General features: G+C 45.5%; 1 protein-coding gene across 2 annotated transcripts in view; it reads left to right on the plus strand.

The window, feature by feature from the left end:
- Positions 1-16,923, plus strand: part of LOC144488024 (solute carrier family 35 member C2-like) — a 36,236-nt gene that overhangs the window by 18,510 nt on the left and 803 nt on the right. For both annotated transcript variants that reach the window (XM_078206040.1, XM_078206041.1), the window contains exons 4-6: positions 6,753-6,836; positions 7,784-7,959; positions 14,437-14,566. In XM_078206040.1, the coding sequence (XP_078062166.1) occupies positions 6,753-6,836; positions 7,784-7,959; positions 14,437-14,566 (390 nt within the window). The remainder of the gene's footprint in view (positions 1-6,752; positions 6,837-7,783; positions 7,960-14,436; positions 14,567-16,923) is intronic.

Genomic DNA, 16,923 nt, shown 5'->3' on the forward strand with positions numbered 1-16,923 from the left:
ATAAGATGTTCAACATAAAAACTTGTGAACAGAAAACATTATGGTGTTGAAGTATCTTTCTAACTCGTGTAGCCTTCACCCATGCCAACTCAGTGCAACTACAACTTCTTAACCTATCAGTACATCTCAGTGACTTCCCAGAATGTACATCGGAGGTGGCTACCATGCCCGTGGCCTGTGATGTGCCTGGCAGGCGTCCTCTGGAGGCCCTGGACCTTGAGGGCCCTGGCCTGCTTCCAGATGTCTGGATGTTTCCATGGCACCCTCTTATTACCACTGCCCCTCAGATGCCCCAGTGTCAGGAAAGGGGGAGTCAGAAGGTGTAGCCACAGCCACAGTCTCCTGGCTGGAAGGCTCCGGCATGGGCTCGAATCCTTCCTCTTCCCTTGGGGTTCCTGTGGGCCCCTGGGTCACTCCATGGGACATCAGTGCTTCTGCAGTGAGCTCCAGAAACTCCGGCGTCATCTGGCACTGCCAGTTGTGGAGGACCACCTGCGTCCTATCCATGGTGGTCGAGCCCTCTGCGATGGCCACCTGAGTCGGGGACCACCTCTCAATGGCCACAGCAAGTGCCCTCTGAGACTGGGCCGCGCTCTGCAACCCCTCAGGCATGACCGTCTGAGACTGGGCCACATTCTTAACGGCTGCTGCCATAGCCCACTATGTCTCATCACTGTTCCACTGGCTCTCCAACAAGCTCTTGAGCCTCTCAGCCATGGGCCGCAGAATCTTGAGAAGCCTGTTGAGTCCCTCAGCTGTGGCCGGTGTGACTCGGCCATCACTTGGAGCCTGCCACTCATGGTGAGGATCTCCTACCCCAGGCTTTCCACTGCAGATGCCACCCCTGCAGTATTAGCCTGGGAAGCATGCAAGACAGGCAATAACTGGTCCACCTGAAAGCTTTGAGACTCCTCCCAACAGCCTCGCAGTTGGTCCAGTGTGGCCGTCAGCCCCTCCTGCATTCCCTGGCTCTGTTGCTGCATCTCCAGCAGCTGAGGGAGAAGTGATCTCAGAGGGCTAGCATGTAGCCTGGGGCCAGCTGAGTCCTCGCCTCCGGCAGGCCCCCGCATGCCAGAGGCCTCGGACATTCCCTCCTCCAGCCGATATACATTATCAGATGTGTCGTGCTCACCAGGGAGTGACCCAGAAGCCTCAACACTAACTGGACTCACCGACATGTCAGTGTCAAGGATGGTGAGTTGTGAGGTGGCAACTGACACCAAAACGGTGCCACCCTCGGAGGTCCCTTCACCCATATCCTCCAAGGACTTGTCAGATGAGTGGGAGCTGCAGCAGGGGCCTGTGTTCCAGTAGACCCTGGGGTGTCCCTGTAACACAGGCAAAAGGCTAAGTGCAAGGGAGGAAAAGGAATCCGGGATGCCAGACACATGATTCACATGTCTCCACAGAACATAGATCAAAGAATCAAGAAAATTACATCACTGGAACAGGCCCTTCAGCCCTCCAAGCCTGTAGCGACCAGGCTGCCTGTCTGATCTGTAACCCCTTACCCTTCCGGAGACCATATGCCTCCAATCCCATCCCATTCACAAAGCTGTAGAGATGCCCCTTAAAGGTCACTATCGTATCTGCATCCATGACCTCCCCTGGCAGTGAGTTCCAAGCACCCACTACCCTCTGTGCAAATAAACATACCTCATACATCTCCTTTAAACTTTGTCCCGTAACTCGTGCTCCCAAGAAGTTGCCTCAAAGTGATTGAAGGAATGACAGATGCTCACATCTTGACTGACAGCCTGCATCTCCCCTTCTCTGGAGAGCTCCAGCGCCCGCTCCTCAAAGAGGATGAGGACCCGGAAGTCTGGCTCACCACCCCCTGTCTTGGTGGCGTGACTCCTGCAGAGTATCAGGTGGAGGCCCTTAGAGGGCAAGCACAAAGGGGCTCATTGGGGGGGATAGGAAGAAGGATCTGAAACACTCACAGTTTCAAGTCCGCCCAGAACTTAGAATCAAAATAGTAAAATCAGGCCCTTTGTATTCCATTCCCTTTGAGATACAAGACAACATTCCATTAATGAGTCTGTTCAATTATTTTTTTATACCTCTTTCACTTCGTATAACTGCATTGCAAATACAAATAGCCAAGCAGAGGTAGTGGAAATTAATTACTGCATCCTTAAGTGCAATAAAAGTGATCTCTCAAGGAAACAATAGGGGAGTAATTGCTTGCTCTGCTCACTGTAAGTGGCTCCCTATTTTATCTACTCATTATATATTAAAACTGTTGCACCTAGATTACTCATCCCTTTTATCCAGTGGCATTCAGCACCAAACTCCCATGCCTGTGAGCTGGGAGGAATGACAGACACATCAATGTGCCCATCTCATCTGTTGTTGCCGGTAAAACTAGGTCAGACTTCAGTTGAACAGAGACTCAAAGCGAGACTGTGTTTGGCCCTGTCAAACTAGCAGAATTCAGCTGCCAACAATGAAAACAATCATGCTTTCTTGTTTGGCATATCGTTGGTTGAATGAACTACAGTGCACCACTTCTAAAATGTGACTGATAACCAGTTTGACACTAAACTGAATTGGGGCCCTTTTTGAATGTACCTGACACATATGTACTCTGAGGTGGAGGGTGGACAGAAGGAAAGGAAATTGAATTATTACAGCTTGAAACCGTGTACTGTAGGGGTTGGATGTTTGCCATGGAGGTGGAAAGCTCAAATTGGAAAATCTCCTGATTTGGTAGACACATCTCCATGGAAATGGCTCCATCCCCCCCACATGCATAATTTTCGCTTTGATGGGGCGGGATTGTAGAATCATAGAATCGTACAGTGCAGATGGAGGCCATTCAGCCCATCAAGTCTGCACCAATCACAATCCCACCCAGGCCCTATCCCTATGCATTTACTCTAGCTAGTCTCCCTGACACTAAGGGACAATTTAGCATGGTCAATCCACCGAACCCGCACATCTTTGGACTGTGGGAGGAAACCCACGCAGACAGTGACCCAAGCCAGGAATTGAACCCAGGTCCCTGGCGCTATGAGGCAGCACTGCTAACCACTGTGCCACCCAAATGTTTATTTATTAGTGATCAAGTCGTGTCTGCTACCTGCCAGAATATTCGTAATTGCAGTTGTTGCCGGTATGATGACTATGATGGTATGGTGGCTGAGGGACTGGAGCGGGGGACAGGGATTCAGGTTCCTGGATCATTGGGACCTCTTTAGGGGAAGGTGTGACCTGTACAAAAAAGATGGGTGGCACTTGAATCCCAGGGGGACCAATATCCTGGCAGGAAGGTTGGCTAAGGCTACTGGGAAGACTTTAAACTAGAAAGGTTGGGGGGAGGGAATCGTGATGAGGTAACTGAGAGCGAGGAGGTTAGCCCACAAATAGAGAAGGATTGTAGACAGTGTAAGAGGGAGATTAGACGGGTGATGGAGAAGGGGAGCGCTCAGACCAAAGGTTTGAGATGTGTCTATTTTAACGCCAGGACTGTAGCGAATAAAGTGGATGAGCTTAGAGTGTGGATCGATGCTTGGAAGTGTGATGTGGTGGCCATTATGGAGACTTGGGGACAGGGACAGGACTGGATACTTCAGGTGCCGGGTTTCAGATGTTTCAGAAAGGACAGAGAGGGAGGCACTATCAGGGATAGTGTCACAGCTGTAGAGAAGGTGGAAGCCGTGGAGGGATTGTCTACGGAGTCTCTGTGGGTGGAAGTTCGGAGCGGGAAAGGGTCGATAACTTTGCTGGGTGTTTTCTACAGGCCGCCCAATAGTAACAGGGATGTTGAGGAGCAGATAGGGAAACAGATCCTGGAGAAATGTAGGAATAACAGGATTGTCGTGATGGGAGACTTTAATTTCCCAAACATCGATTGGAACATCCCTAGGGTAAGGGGTTTGGATGGGGAGGAGTTTGTTAGGTGTGTTCAGGAGGGTTTCCTGACACAGCATGTGGATAAGCCTACAAGAGGAGAGGCTGTACTCGATCTGGTACCAGCTAATGAGCCTGGACAGGTGTCGGATCTCTCAGTGGGGGAGCATCTTGGGGATAGTGATCATAACTCTATCTCCTTTACACTAGCATTGGAAAGAGATAGGATCAGGCAAGCTAGGAAAGTGTTTATCTGGAGTAAGGGGAAATATGAAGCCATCAGGCAGGAGATTAGAGGCGTAAATTTGAAGGAAGCATTCTCGAGGAAAAGTACTGAAGTAAGGTGGCAGATTTTCAAGGAATGTTTGTCTGGAGTTCTGCACGACAACGTTCCGATGAGACAGGGAGGTGTTGGTAGGTTACGGGAACCGTGGTGCACGAAAGCTGCGCTGAACCTAGTGAGAAAGAAAAGGAAAGCGTACAAAAGGTTCAGAGAGCTAGGCGATGATAGGGATCCAGATGAGTATACGGCTTGTAGGAAGGGACTTAAGAAAGAAATTAGGAGAGCCAGAAGGGGTCACAAGAAGGCCTTGGCAGGTAAGATTAAGGAGAACCCTAAGGCGTTCTATAAATATGTGAAGAGTAAAAGGATGAGATGTGAAGGAATAGGACCTATAAAAGGTGAAGGTGAGAAAGTCTGTACAGAACCGGAAGAAATAGCAGAGGTGCTGAATGAATATTTTACCTCGGTATTCACGGTGGAAAAAGACCTGGGTGGTTGTACTACAGGATTGAGGCGGACTGAAAAGATTGAGTATGTGGACATTAAGAAAGAGGATGTGTTGGAAATTTTGAATAGCATCAAGATAGATAAGTCTCCGGGACCGGATGGGATGTACCCCAGGTTACTGTGGAGGCGAGGGAAGAGATTGCAGAGCCTCTGGCGATGATCTTTGCGTCGTCGATGGAGACGGGAGAGGTTCTGGAGGATTGCGGATGTGGTTCCTATATTCAAGAAAGGGAATAGGGATAGCCCAGGAAATTACCGACCGGTGAGTCTAACCTCAGTAGTTGGTAATTTGATGGAGAAGATCCTGAGGGACAGGATTTATGAACATTTAGAGAAGTTTAGTATGCTCAAAAGTAGTCAGCACGGCTTTATCAAAGGCAAATCGTGCCTTACGAGCCTGGTGGAGTTCTTTGAAAATGCGACTAAACACATTGACGAAGGAAAAGCGGTAGATGTGGTTTACATGGACTTCAGCAAGGCGCTCGATAAGGTCCCCCATGCAAGACTTCTCGAGAAAGTGAGAGGGCATGGGATCCAAGGGGCTGGCCTTGTGGATTCAGAACTGGCTTGCCTGCAGAAGGCAGAGAGTGGGTATAGATGGGTCTTTTTCTGAATGGATGTCGGTCACCAGTGGAGTGCCCCAGGGATCTGTTCTGGGACCCTTGCTGTTTGTCATTTGCATAAATCATAGATCATAGAGCTCTACAGTGCAGAAAGAGGCCATTCGACCCATCGAGTCTGCACCGACCACAATCCCACCCCCATATCCCTACAATTTTACCCGCTAATCCCTCTAACCTACGCATCTCAGAACACTAAGGGGAAATTTTAGCATGGCCAATCAACCTAACCCGCACATCTTTGGACTGTGGGAGGAAACCGGAGCACCCGGAGGAAACCCACGCAGACACGAGGAGAATGTGCAAACTCCACACAGACAGTGACCCGAGCCGGGAATCGAACCCAGGTCCCTGGAGCTGTGAAGCAGCAGTGCTAAGCACTGTGCCGCCCCTGTGACCTGGATGAGGAAGTGGAGGGATGGGTTGGTAGGTTTGCCGACGACACAAATGTTGGTGGTGTTGTGGATAGGTTGGCGGGATGTCAGAAGCTGCAGCGTGACATAGATAGGATGCAAGACTGGGCGGAGAAGTGGCAGATGGACTTCAACCCGGATAAATGCGTAGTGGTCCATTTTGGCAGGTCAAATGGGATGAAGGAGTATAATATCAAGGGTAAGACTCTTAGCAGTGTAGAGGATCAGAAGGACCTTGGGGTCCGGGTCCATAGGACTCTTAAATCGGCCTCGCAGGTAGAGGAGGTGGTTAAGGCGGCGTATGGTGTGCTGGCCTTCATCAATCGAGGGATTGAGTTTAGGAGTCGGGAGATAATGATGCAGCTTTATAAGACCCTCGTCAGACCCCACTTGGAGTACTGTGCTCAGTTCTGGTCGCCTCATTACAGGAGGGATGTGGAAATGATTGAAAGGGTCCAGAGAAGATTTACAAGAGTGTTGCCTGGATTGGTTGGCATGCCTTATGAGGATAGGCTGAGGGAGCTCGGTCTTTTCTCCTTGGAGAGACGAAGGATGAGAGGTGACCTGATAGAGGTGTACAAGATGTTGAGATGTACAGATCGGGTGGATTCTCGGAGGCTTTTTCCCAGGGCTGAAATGGCTGCTATGAGAGGACACAAGTTTAAGGTGCTGGGGAGTAGGTACAGAGGAGATGTCAGGGGTAAGTTTTTCACTCAGAGAGTGGTGGGTGAGTGGAATCGGCTGCCGTCAGTGGTGGTGGAGGCAAACTCAATAGGGTCTTTTCAGAGACTTCTGGATGAGTGCATGGGACTTAATAGGATTGAGGGTTAAGGTAAGCCTATATATAAGCCTAGGTAGGTAGGGACATGACCGGCGCAACTTGTGGGCCGAAGGGCCTGTTTGTGCTGTATTTTTTCTATATTCTATTTTCTATGTTCTATTATTTTCCTTTCTTTTTCCATGGCTTTGGCTTTATTTTGGCTATTATAAAACCATTTGCAGTGGATATTTGTTATTTCAGTTTTCCCAGGAAAACTGTAACAAAATGGCTAAACTTTAATTTGTCTCACTCAGGTTTACAGAATCCCATTGACACGATGTACCATCTCCAGCCACTGATGTTCATTGGCCTTTTCCCATTGTTTCTGTTCAATGAAGGTATGTTTGAGTGTTTTGCTGACATAATGGCCAATACGCTGCAGGACTGAGCAAAGAACAGCAAAGACCAAATAAAGATCACTGTAATCAGTGTACATATGATATCCTGTACCCTGCCTAATGGGATTGCAGTGTGCATTGCATTGTCTCAGTGCAACTTTGTGTTTGTTTGCTTTCGAGACTCTACTTGGAGTGTCACAAATTGTTATATTTGTTCTATTTTCTTTAAAAACTTCTAGCAATACCTCAAAGCCATGTTTTGATTGTAATAATTAAATGTATTAAACAAAAGAATTGTTTGGCATCTCTGGTGTTGATCCAGGTGGTAGGACTCCAGGCAATAATTAGCACTGCTGCTTCACAGCTCCAGGGACTTGGGTTCGAATCCTGGCTCAGATCGCTGTCTGTGTGGAGTTTGCACATTCTCCGTGGGTTTCCTCCGGGTGCTCCGGTTTCCTCCCACAGTCCAAAGATGTGCGGGCTAGGTTGATTGGCCATTTTAAATTGCCCCTTAGTGTCCCGGGATGCATAGGTTAGAGGGGTTAGTGGGTAAATGTGTAGGGATATGTGGATAGGGCCTGGGTGGGATTGTGGTTGGTGCAGACTCGATGGGCCGAATGGCCTCTTTCTGCACTGTAGGATTCTATGATTCAGTAAGGGGGAGGATCATGTAGTCCGGGGGGGGGGGGGGGGAGGGCGGGGGGCTAGTTAATCCTGTAAAAATTATTTAGGTCGATTAAAATGAGGTACTTGCCCTTTGTGGGCATGAACCTCATGACGTCACCGACATTTCCTAATTCTCTTCATATTTTCCACCCGTGTCGCTGTCCTCTCTGATGGAGGACATGGGCTGAAAATTGCCCCTTATAATTGTGTATTAAAAGTGGGTCGCTATTGCTTAGCTGGTCCTCTGTGCTCAACTAACATTGAGTTTTCCCTTTCTCAAGGACTAAGCCTGTCTGCCTCGGAGAAACTGTTTCGTTACCACGAGACATCAACTTTGCTGCATATGATGTTTGTGTTGGCAGCAGGAGGCTTTCTGGCATTTGGACTGTGCTTCTCTGAATTCCTGCTCGTTTCTAAAACATCCAGCTTGACCCTATCTGTAGCAGGAATTTTTAAGGTGAGCCACTTCGGTCATCAAGTGTTTGTTCAGACAATGAAAACAAAAAGAATTGAAGGTGCGTGCTGTGATCTGAAATAAAAACCACCATCCTAAGAATGCCATCTGGATCATTTGGCATTTGAGAGAGAAAGTTACATTGGGACATTACATTGGATCTCTATTGGCCCATTGTTATAGGAGTGGCTGGAAATTCTCAGAACGTGGCTGATCGTGATGGCACATAGGTTGCAAACATAATCCATGCTGTAATCATCATTTGATGTGCAAAAATATGTTTTTTCTTAAAAAAAAGACTTTTTTTGTATGTGGCTATCCAAGCAACCCCTGCTTGAAAGTATGTGATTGGGAATAGAATCAGTTTGGCTGTATTAAAACTAGAAAGTACTGGAAATATACTGCACGAGTCAGTTGACATCTGTAAAGAAAAGAAGTCTTTGTGTTTCAATTTTATTCCCTCACCCAAATCCAACTGGACCATGGTGCCATCCCGCTGATAGACAAAAATGTGAGAAGTGGTGCGGGGACCAATGTTGTGGACTCATGAATTGGAAATAAAATGTAAAAATTTACAGACCACACCAAATGAGGGCATACAATTAATATAGAGAACTGTACAAAATGCAGGAAGAAATTAATAAACTTGGAGAATAGGTGTGTAATTTGCAAATGAACTTCTTCATAGATCTGTGAGAGGTGGTTTATTTTGGTAGGAATAATATGGAGGTCATGTACTCCTTAGAAAATAAGTGTCTTAAAGGGATAGATGAGCAGAGAGAACTGGGAGGAAAGATACACAAATTCCTAAACATGGTAACACAGGTTAATAAGGCCATTAAAAAGTAAATAAAATTCATTTCTATGGGGCAGCATTGAAAAACAGAAGTTATATTAAGCTTGTACAGAACCTTGGTTAAATCACACTTAATGTGGAGATGCCGGCGTTGGACTGGGGTAAACACAGTAAGTCTCACAACACCAGGTTAAAGTCCAACAGGTTTATTTGGTAGCACAAGCCACTAGCTTTCGGAGCGCTGCCCCTTCATCAGGCACTCCCACTTACCTGAAGGGGCAGCGCTCCGAAAGCTAGTGGCTTGTGCTACCAAATAAACCTGTTGGACTTTAACCTGGTGTTGTGAGACTTCTTACTAAATCACACTTGCCTTAGAATGAACTGGTCTCTGATATAAAAAGGATGTTGAGATTACAGAATGATGTGGAGATGCCGGCGTTGGACTGGGGTAAGCACAGTAAGAAGTCTCACAACACCAGTTTAAAGTCCAACAGGTTTATTTGGTAGCACAAGCCACAAGCTTTCAGAGCTGCTCCTTCATCAGGTGATGTAGGATCAACAAGGTCATCATCAAGCGCTGCTCCTGATGAAGGAGCAGCGCTCTGAAAGCTTGTGGCTTGTGCTACCAAATAAACCTGTTGGAGTTTAACCTGGTGTTGTGAGACTTCTTACTGTGCTTACAGAATGATACCAGAACTTTGAGGTTAAATCTATCATCAGAAAAGATTGAACATTTTGGGTTTTGTTTTCTCCAGAAAGGGAAAGACTGGGAGGCGATTTGGTAGATTATGGAAGGGTTTGATAGGGTAAATGTAGAGAAGATGTTTCCACTCATGGGTGAGACAGAATTAGGAAACATGAATTGTAATACCTTGGTTAGAATATAGATCTTACTACCACATGCACTTGAGGCAATAAGCATAGATGTATTTAAGGAGAAGATATGTGCACACATGAAGCAGAAAAGCAGGAACTGTTAATGGGAATTAGATGAAATAGGAGATATGGAGGCTTGTATGGAGCATAAACACCAGCATAGATGCAGTGGCTGAATGACCTGCTGCACTGGTAAAACTATGTAATACTATACTTGCTGGATAGGCTTGCACATGATGAGAGGCCACTTAAATGAGGTGCCAGTTGACTACTAATGCTCCTCAAACCTTTTAAAACGTTATTTGATTTGATTTATATTGTAACATGCATTGGTATACATTGGTATCCTGTGGCTATTCCCCTTTCATGATGTGGCGATGCCAGCGTTGGACTGGGGTAAACACAGTAAGAAGTTTAACAACACCAGGTTAAAGTTAACCTGTTGGACTTTAACCTGATGCTGTTAAACTTCTTACTGTGTTCCCCTTTCAAACAGGTATACCATTTTGGATACTGTTATGGGGGGATAGCCTGTCAGGGGAAGATACCAGCAGCAGCCAGGCCTGTGGCATCACACCTGGTTCTGCTGTAGAGCAGGGTCGGGCAAAGGAATTTCTCATTCAGTATGTGGATGGCCCGACTAGAGAGGGGGCAAAACTTGACCTCCTCTTGGGAAATAAGAAAGGGCAGGTGACAGAAGTGTTAGTGAGGGATCACTTTGGGACCACTGACCATAATTCCATTAGTTTTAAGATAACTATGGAGAATGATAGGTCTGACCAAAAATTCTAAATTGGGGCAAGGCCAATTTTGATGGTATCAGGCAGGAACTTTCAAAAGTTAATTGGGGGAGTCTGTGGGAAGGCAAAGGGACGGCTGGTAAGTGGGAGGCTTTCAAAAGTGTGTTAACCAGGGTTCAGGGTAAGCACATCCCTCTGACAGTGAAGGGCAAGGATGGTAGAAGTAGGGAACCCCGGATGACTCGGGATATTGAGGTCCTGGTCAAGAAGAAGGACATGACAGAATGCCTATGCACATGACATGAATAGGCAGCTGGGATCAAGTGGATCTCTTGAAGAGTATAAAGGGTGTAGGAGTAGAGTTGAGAGAGAAATCAGGAGGGCAAAAAGGGGACACGAGGTTGTCTGGCAGATAAGGCAAAGGAGAATCCAAAGAGCTTCTACAAATACATAAAGGGCAAAAGAGTAACTAGGGAGAAAGTAGAATCTCTTTAGGATCAACAAGGCCATCTATGTGCGGATCCACAAAAGATGGGCGAGATCCTAAATGAATATTTCTCATCAGTATTTACTGTCGAGAAAAGCACGGATGTTAGGGAACTTGGGGAAATAGTGATGTCTTGAGGAGTGTACATATCACAGAGGAGGTGGTGCTGGAAGTCTTAAAAGCGCAACAAGGTAGATAAATCCCCGGGACCTGATGAAGTGTATCCCAGGACACCGTGGGAGACTAGGGAGGAAATTGTAGGTCCCCTAGCAGAGATATTTGAATCATTGATAGTCACAGGTGAGGTGCCTGAAGATTGGAGGGTGGCAAATGTTGTGCCTTGTTCGAGAAGGGCTATAGGGAAATGTCTGAGAACGACAGGCCAGTGAGCCTCACATCTGTAGTGGGTAAGTTGTTGAAGGTATTTTGAGAGACAGGATCTACAGGCATTTAGAGACGCAAGGACTGATTAGGGACAGTCAGCATGGCTTTGTGAGTGGAAAATCATGTCTCACAAATTTGATTGAGTTTTTTGAAGGGTAACGAAGAAGGTAGATGAGGGCAGTGCAGTTGATGTCGTCTACATGGACTTTAGCCAGGCCTTTGACAAGGTGCCACGTGGTAAGTTGTTGCACAAAGTTAAATCTCACGGGATCCAGGGTGAGGTAGCCAAATGGATACAAAATTGGCTTGATGACAGAAGACAGGGTGGTTGTAGAGGGTTGTTTTTCAAACTGGAGGCCCGTGACCAGTGGTATGCCTCAGGGATCAGTGCTGAGTCCACTGTTATTTGTCATATATATTAATGATTTGGATGAGAATATCGGAGGCATGGTTAGTAAGTTTGCAGATGGCACCAAGATTGGTGGTGTAGTGGACAATGAAGGTGGTTATCTAGGATTGCAATGTGATCTTGATCAATTGGGCCCGTGGGCTGACGAATGGCAGATGGAGTTTAATTTAGACAAATGCGAGGTGATGCATTTTGATAGATTGAACCAGGGCAGGACTTACTCAGTTAATGGTAGGGCATTGGGGAGAGTTACAGAACAAAGTGATCTAGGGGTACAGGTTCATTACTGCTTGAAAGTGGAGTCACAGGTGGACAGAGTGGTGAAGGCATTTGGCAGTCTTGGTTCCATTGGTCAGAACATTGAATACAAGAGTTGGGACGTCTTGTTGAAATTGTATAAGACATTGGTAAGGCCACACTTGGAATACTGTGTACGGTTCTGGTCACCCTATTGTAGAAAAGATATTATTAAATTAGAAAACGTGCAGAAAAGATTTACTAGGATGCTAGCGGGACTTGATGGTTTGAGTTATAAGGAGAGGCTGGATAGACTGGGGCTTTTTTCTCTGGAGCCGAGGAGGCTGAGGGGTGATCTTATAGAAGTCTATAAAATAATGAAGGGCATAGATCAGCTATATAGTCAATATCTTTTCCCAAAGGTAGGAGAGTCTAAAATTAGAGGGCATAGGTTTAAGGTGAGAGGGGAGAAATACAAAAGGGTCCAGAGGGACAATTTTTTCACAGAGGGTGGAGTGTGTTTGGAACAAGCTGCCAGAGGTGGTAATAGAGGCAGGTACAGTTTTGTCTTTTAAAAAGCATTTAGACAGTTACATGAGTAAGATGGGTATAGAGGGATATGGGCCAAACGCAGGCAATTGGGACCAGCTTAGGCATTAAAAAAGATGGGTGGCATGGACAAGTTGGGCTGAATGGCCTGTTTCCATGCTGTAAACCTCTGACATTATGACTCTACAGTGAAAAGTATTGTTTCTTGCACGCTACACAGACAAAGCATACCATTCATAGAGAACATAGCAGAGAGGAAAAGGAGGGGATGCAGAATGTAGTGTTACAGTCATAGCTAGGGTATAGAGAAAGATCACCTTAATATAAGGTAGGTCCATTCAAAAGTCTGATCGCAGCAGGGAAGATGATGTTTTTGAGTCAGTTGGTACGTGATCTCAGACTTTTGTACCTTTTTCCCTATGGAAGAAGGTGGAAGAGAGTGCATGGGGTCCTTGATTATGCTGACTGCTTTTCTGAGGCAGTGGGAATGTAAACGGATGGGAGGATTGTTTGTCTGATGGACTGGGCTCCATTCACACCTTTTGTAGTTCCTTGCAGTTTTGGTCAGAATAGGAGCTATGCCAAGCTGTGATACAACCAAAAAGGATGCTTTCTATGGTGCATCTTTAAAAATTGGAGAGAGTTGTAGCGGACATGCCGAATTTCCTTAGCCTCCTGAGAAAGTAGAGGCATTGGTGGGCTTTCTTAACTATAGCATGGGCATGGAGGGACCAGGACAGGTTATTGGTGATCTGGACGCTGAGAAACTTGAAGCTGTTGACAGGTTCACTTCATCCCCATTGATGTAGTCAGGGGCATGTCCTCCACATGTGTGTGGTGTTGTGAGCCTAGACTTTGAAACTCCAGTAGTCAGTTGACAGTCTGTCAGCTTTGACAGACTATTCAGCTATGGGACATATCACAGCTCAGTCAGAATATAGGGATTGAAACTGAGACGTTCCAAGTTGTACTGTTCAGCTATAGAATGGATAAACCTAATAACCAGGTGAGTTCCACTTGAGTTTAATTGAGAAATAACATCCTGCTGCCATGAGAGATTGCTCTGGTTTAATACTAGATTCTTCTAAGTTTTCAAGTTCTTATTTTTGAAGGGCTGAAACTTTAGCTAAAGGGAGTGAATCCTGTGAGAATACAATGAATTTCTGTTGAAATTTCATGAAGGGACAGCTAAGTTTGATTATTCGGTGTTGCATATCTTTGTAGGATGTACACTTCTGAACAATGGTAACTAAAAGGCAAAATAACCTATTTCAACTTGCAGTTTTAAATTCCTATTTGTAAAAAAAGACAGGGTTGAAGATTTGTTTGAAATTTAAACTTTCTTTGACTGGTCTCCACATACAAAAATGATATTCTAAACTCTTCTCCCAGCACCCACTGCCGTACAGGCTGAGCTTTGTGCCTACTGAGAATATATCGCAGGACGGACTAGGTGTACAACTGAGCTCAAAAGACCTCCTTGCTTTTGTATTGCAGTCTGCTGAAAATTAAGCCTATTATTTTGATAAGGCAATAAAGAATGCAATGTTTAAATATTTCATCATCACTGCTTTCCTATAGGCTATTTACTTAAGTGTCCAAAGATGTGTGGGTTAAGTTGATTGGCCATGCTAAAAATTGACCCAAGTGTCAGGGGGATAGCAGGGGATAGGGTCTGGGTCGGATTGCAGTCAGACTCGATGGGCCAAATGGCCTCCTTCTGTACTGTAGGGATTCTATGATTCAATCCTATATGCATATGGAAATTATACAGAATCTAAGTAACTGTACCTGCAGTGAGTGGGTGTCCCATTTGTAGTTGAACCAAAACAATTATCCATTCAGTTGCTGTGCAATTGAAACTAGCAAGAAAATCCATTTTAGCTGGTGTTAAGTGATGTCAAAAAGGTCAAGTATATTCTTGGACTGTGCCTTATGTGCACTGGAAGGAGAGCAAGCTTATGGAAATGGATCCTAAAGGAGCGTTGTTATTCTCTTGCAGGAAGTGTGCACACTGGTCCTTGCTAGCCATGTGATGGGTGATAAATTGAGCACGTTAAACTGGCTAGGATTTGCAATGTGTCTCTGTGGAATCTCTCTACATGTTGCACTTAAAGCTGTTTATTCTGAAGGTAAAGCTATTTCTTTTTGAACTACAAGCTAAATCTTATTGTAGTAGAATGAATGTGAATTTCAGTAAAAAGGTCAAATGGTTAGGTTCAATTATTATTGATTTATGAATTGGGAAATCAGCATGATAGCATAGTCTTAGCACCGCTGCCTCAAAGCTCCAGGGATCCAGCTAAATTCTGGCCTTGGGTGATTGTCTGCATGGAGTTTGCCTGTGTGGAGCATACACGTTCTCTCCGTGTCTGCGTGGGTTTCCTCCCACAGCGTGGGTTAGGTTGACTGGCCATTCTAAATTGCCCCTTAGTCTCCCAAGAAGTGTAGGGATATTAGAGGGATTAGCCTTGGTAAATGTGTTACAGGGATGGGTTACAGGCATAGGGAAAGGGAGAGAGCCTTCAGGGAGTCAGTGCAGACTTGATGGGTCAAATGGCCTCTTCTGCACTGTAGGGATTCTGTGATTCTTTGGTATCTTAGTTATTTGTGGTTCAAGATTAGTATTCCAGATGTTGAGAGTTTAAATTGTTCATTGAATTGAATAAGCCCACTAATTTGACCATTGAAGCTGCCAGATCAAAAGCCAACTGATTGACAGATGTCCTTTTCGGGAAGGGACCAGCCTTGCCAAGTTGGTCTGGATGCTTGTGACTTCACTCACACAAACACACGTATTAATTCAAAAGACAAAGTGGTTTACTTGATGCCCTCGGCACAACTAGGGATGGACAATACACACTGCCTTACTGGTGTTGCCAACATTCCAGGAACAAACAAAATAAATTGTAAAGCCTTTTACTAAAAAAGCACATGTGGCAGCTTCAGTGTAAAATGATATTCTGGTACTCTGCTTTTCCTTTCCATTTAGTAGGGATTTAAAGAATTAAATTAGGAGGACATGTTTGCACAATCTAACTTCTATTTCCTGGAGTATAGGAGATATTAACAGAATTTGGTAATGTGGATACAGAGAAACTGTTTCCTGTGGTGAAGGAATTAAGAACAGGGGAGATAATCTTAGAGCTGGATCATTCAGGAATTAAATGAGAGAACACTTTTCCATACAATGGGTAGTGGAAGTCTTCCTCCACAAAAGACTATGGATGTTAGGGCATTCATATCAGAGATTTCAAGACGATGATAAATGGATTATTGTTGGGTAAGGGAGGTATTGAGCAAAGATGGATAAATGGAGTTGAGCCTGAAGTTTGGCCATGATCTGATGGGAGTATTTCTTTAAAATTATCTTCACCATCAGCTTCAGATGTACTGGTTTAACTTGTTCTGCTTGAATGAAGCCTCAACAAAATTTATTTGTTTATGGATAAAGAGAGATGGAGGCTTTGAACTTATTTTTGGAAGTGCAGGTTTGTTAGTGGCACAGGGTAGCGACATGCCTTTACATTTTGAGCTGTTCTCACTTGCAGAATAAGTAGGATCAGGATATCCTGTTCGGAAGCACAGGTGATCTCACCATCTCATTCAGTCTCAAAGAATTCATGCAAATCAATTTTTAATTGATTTTTTGCACAGACTTCTAGATTTTTTAATTGGAATTCCTCAAAAATATAAAATCGCAGTTGCACAGCAAATCCTCACTTGAGGTTATAGTTGCTTTTCGGAAAATTGAGACTTTAAGTAAATCATAGGTTCCTGTAGGAATGAATGTTGAAGCTGGAGCTGGGTTCGTTCAGGCATTTCTTGTCCAGAAAAAAAACTATGTAAAAGCTGAAAAACTGTACCACACGCAGCACTGTCCATACCTCACTGGAATCACTTGCTAATCAAAATAAATCACTGAACAGAACAGAAATACAATATATGTTGAAATTAGATATCACTCAAACAAGCTCTGAACAGCACAACTTCTGTGTCTCACCCACAGCACTCATAAAACTCAGCTCAAAATTTTGCTAGCTTTCTTTTCCCATTCTGTGTGCCTGTCTGCCTTCTCTCCCTCTCTCTCTCTCTCTCACTCCCCCCCCCCCCCCCCCCCCCCCGTCTCATCCTCATCCCCACCCTAGCCCAAGGCAATGACTCATTAACCCAAGGCCCTGGCCAACTCCGGAGGCTGCACCTGAGCCTGGATCGCTTCCTGGCAGTCTGCAGGGGGGGTCTCCACCGAGAAAAAAGGGCTGTGGATGGAGCTGTGAGGGACCGTGGATAGAGCTCCTTCACATCACTGCCATGCACTCCTGCTCCTGGATCTCAGGCCTTTACTCACCCCACAGCCTCTGGTGAGGGCAGCGTTGGCTCCAGCATCAGAACATGGCAGCAGCGTTTGTGAACAGAACTCCCACCCACGCGACGAGGGAGCAGCGCCCCGAAAGCCAGTGGACCCCGCCACCAAACAAACCTGCTGGAC

Source organism: Mustelus asterias, unplaced genomic scaffold (assembly GCF_964213995.1).
Source record: "Mustelus asterias unplaced genomic scaffold, sMusAst1.hap1.1 HAP1_SCAFFOLD_1222, whole genome shotgun sequence".
In the NCBI taxonomy this organism is placed as follows: Eukaryota; Metazoa; Chordata; class Chondrichthyes; order Carcharhiniformes; family Triakidae; genus Mustelus; species Mustelus asterias.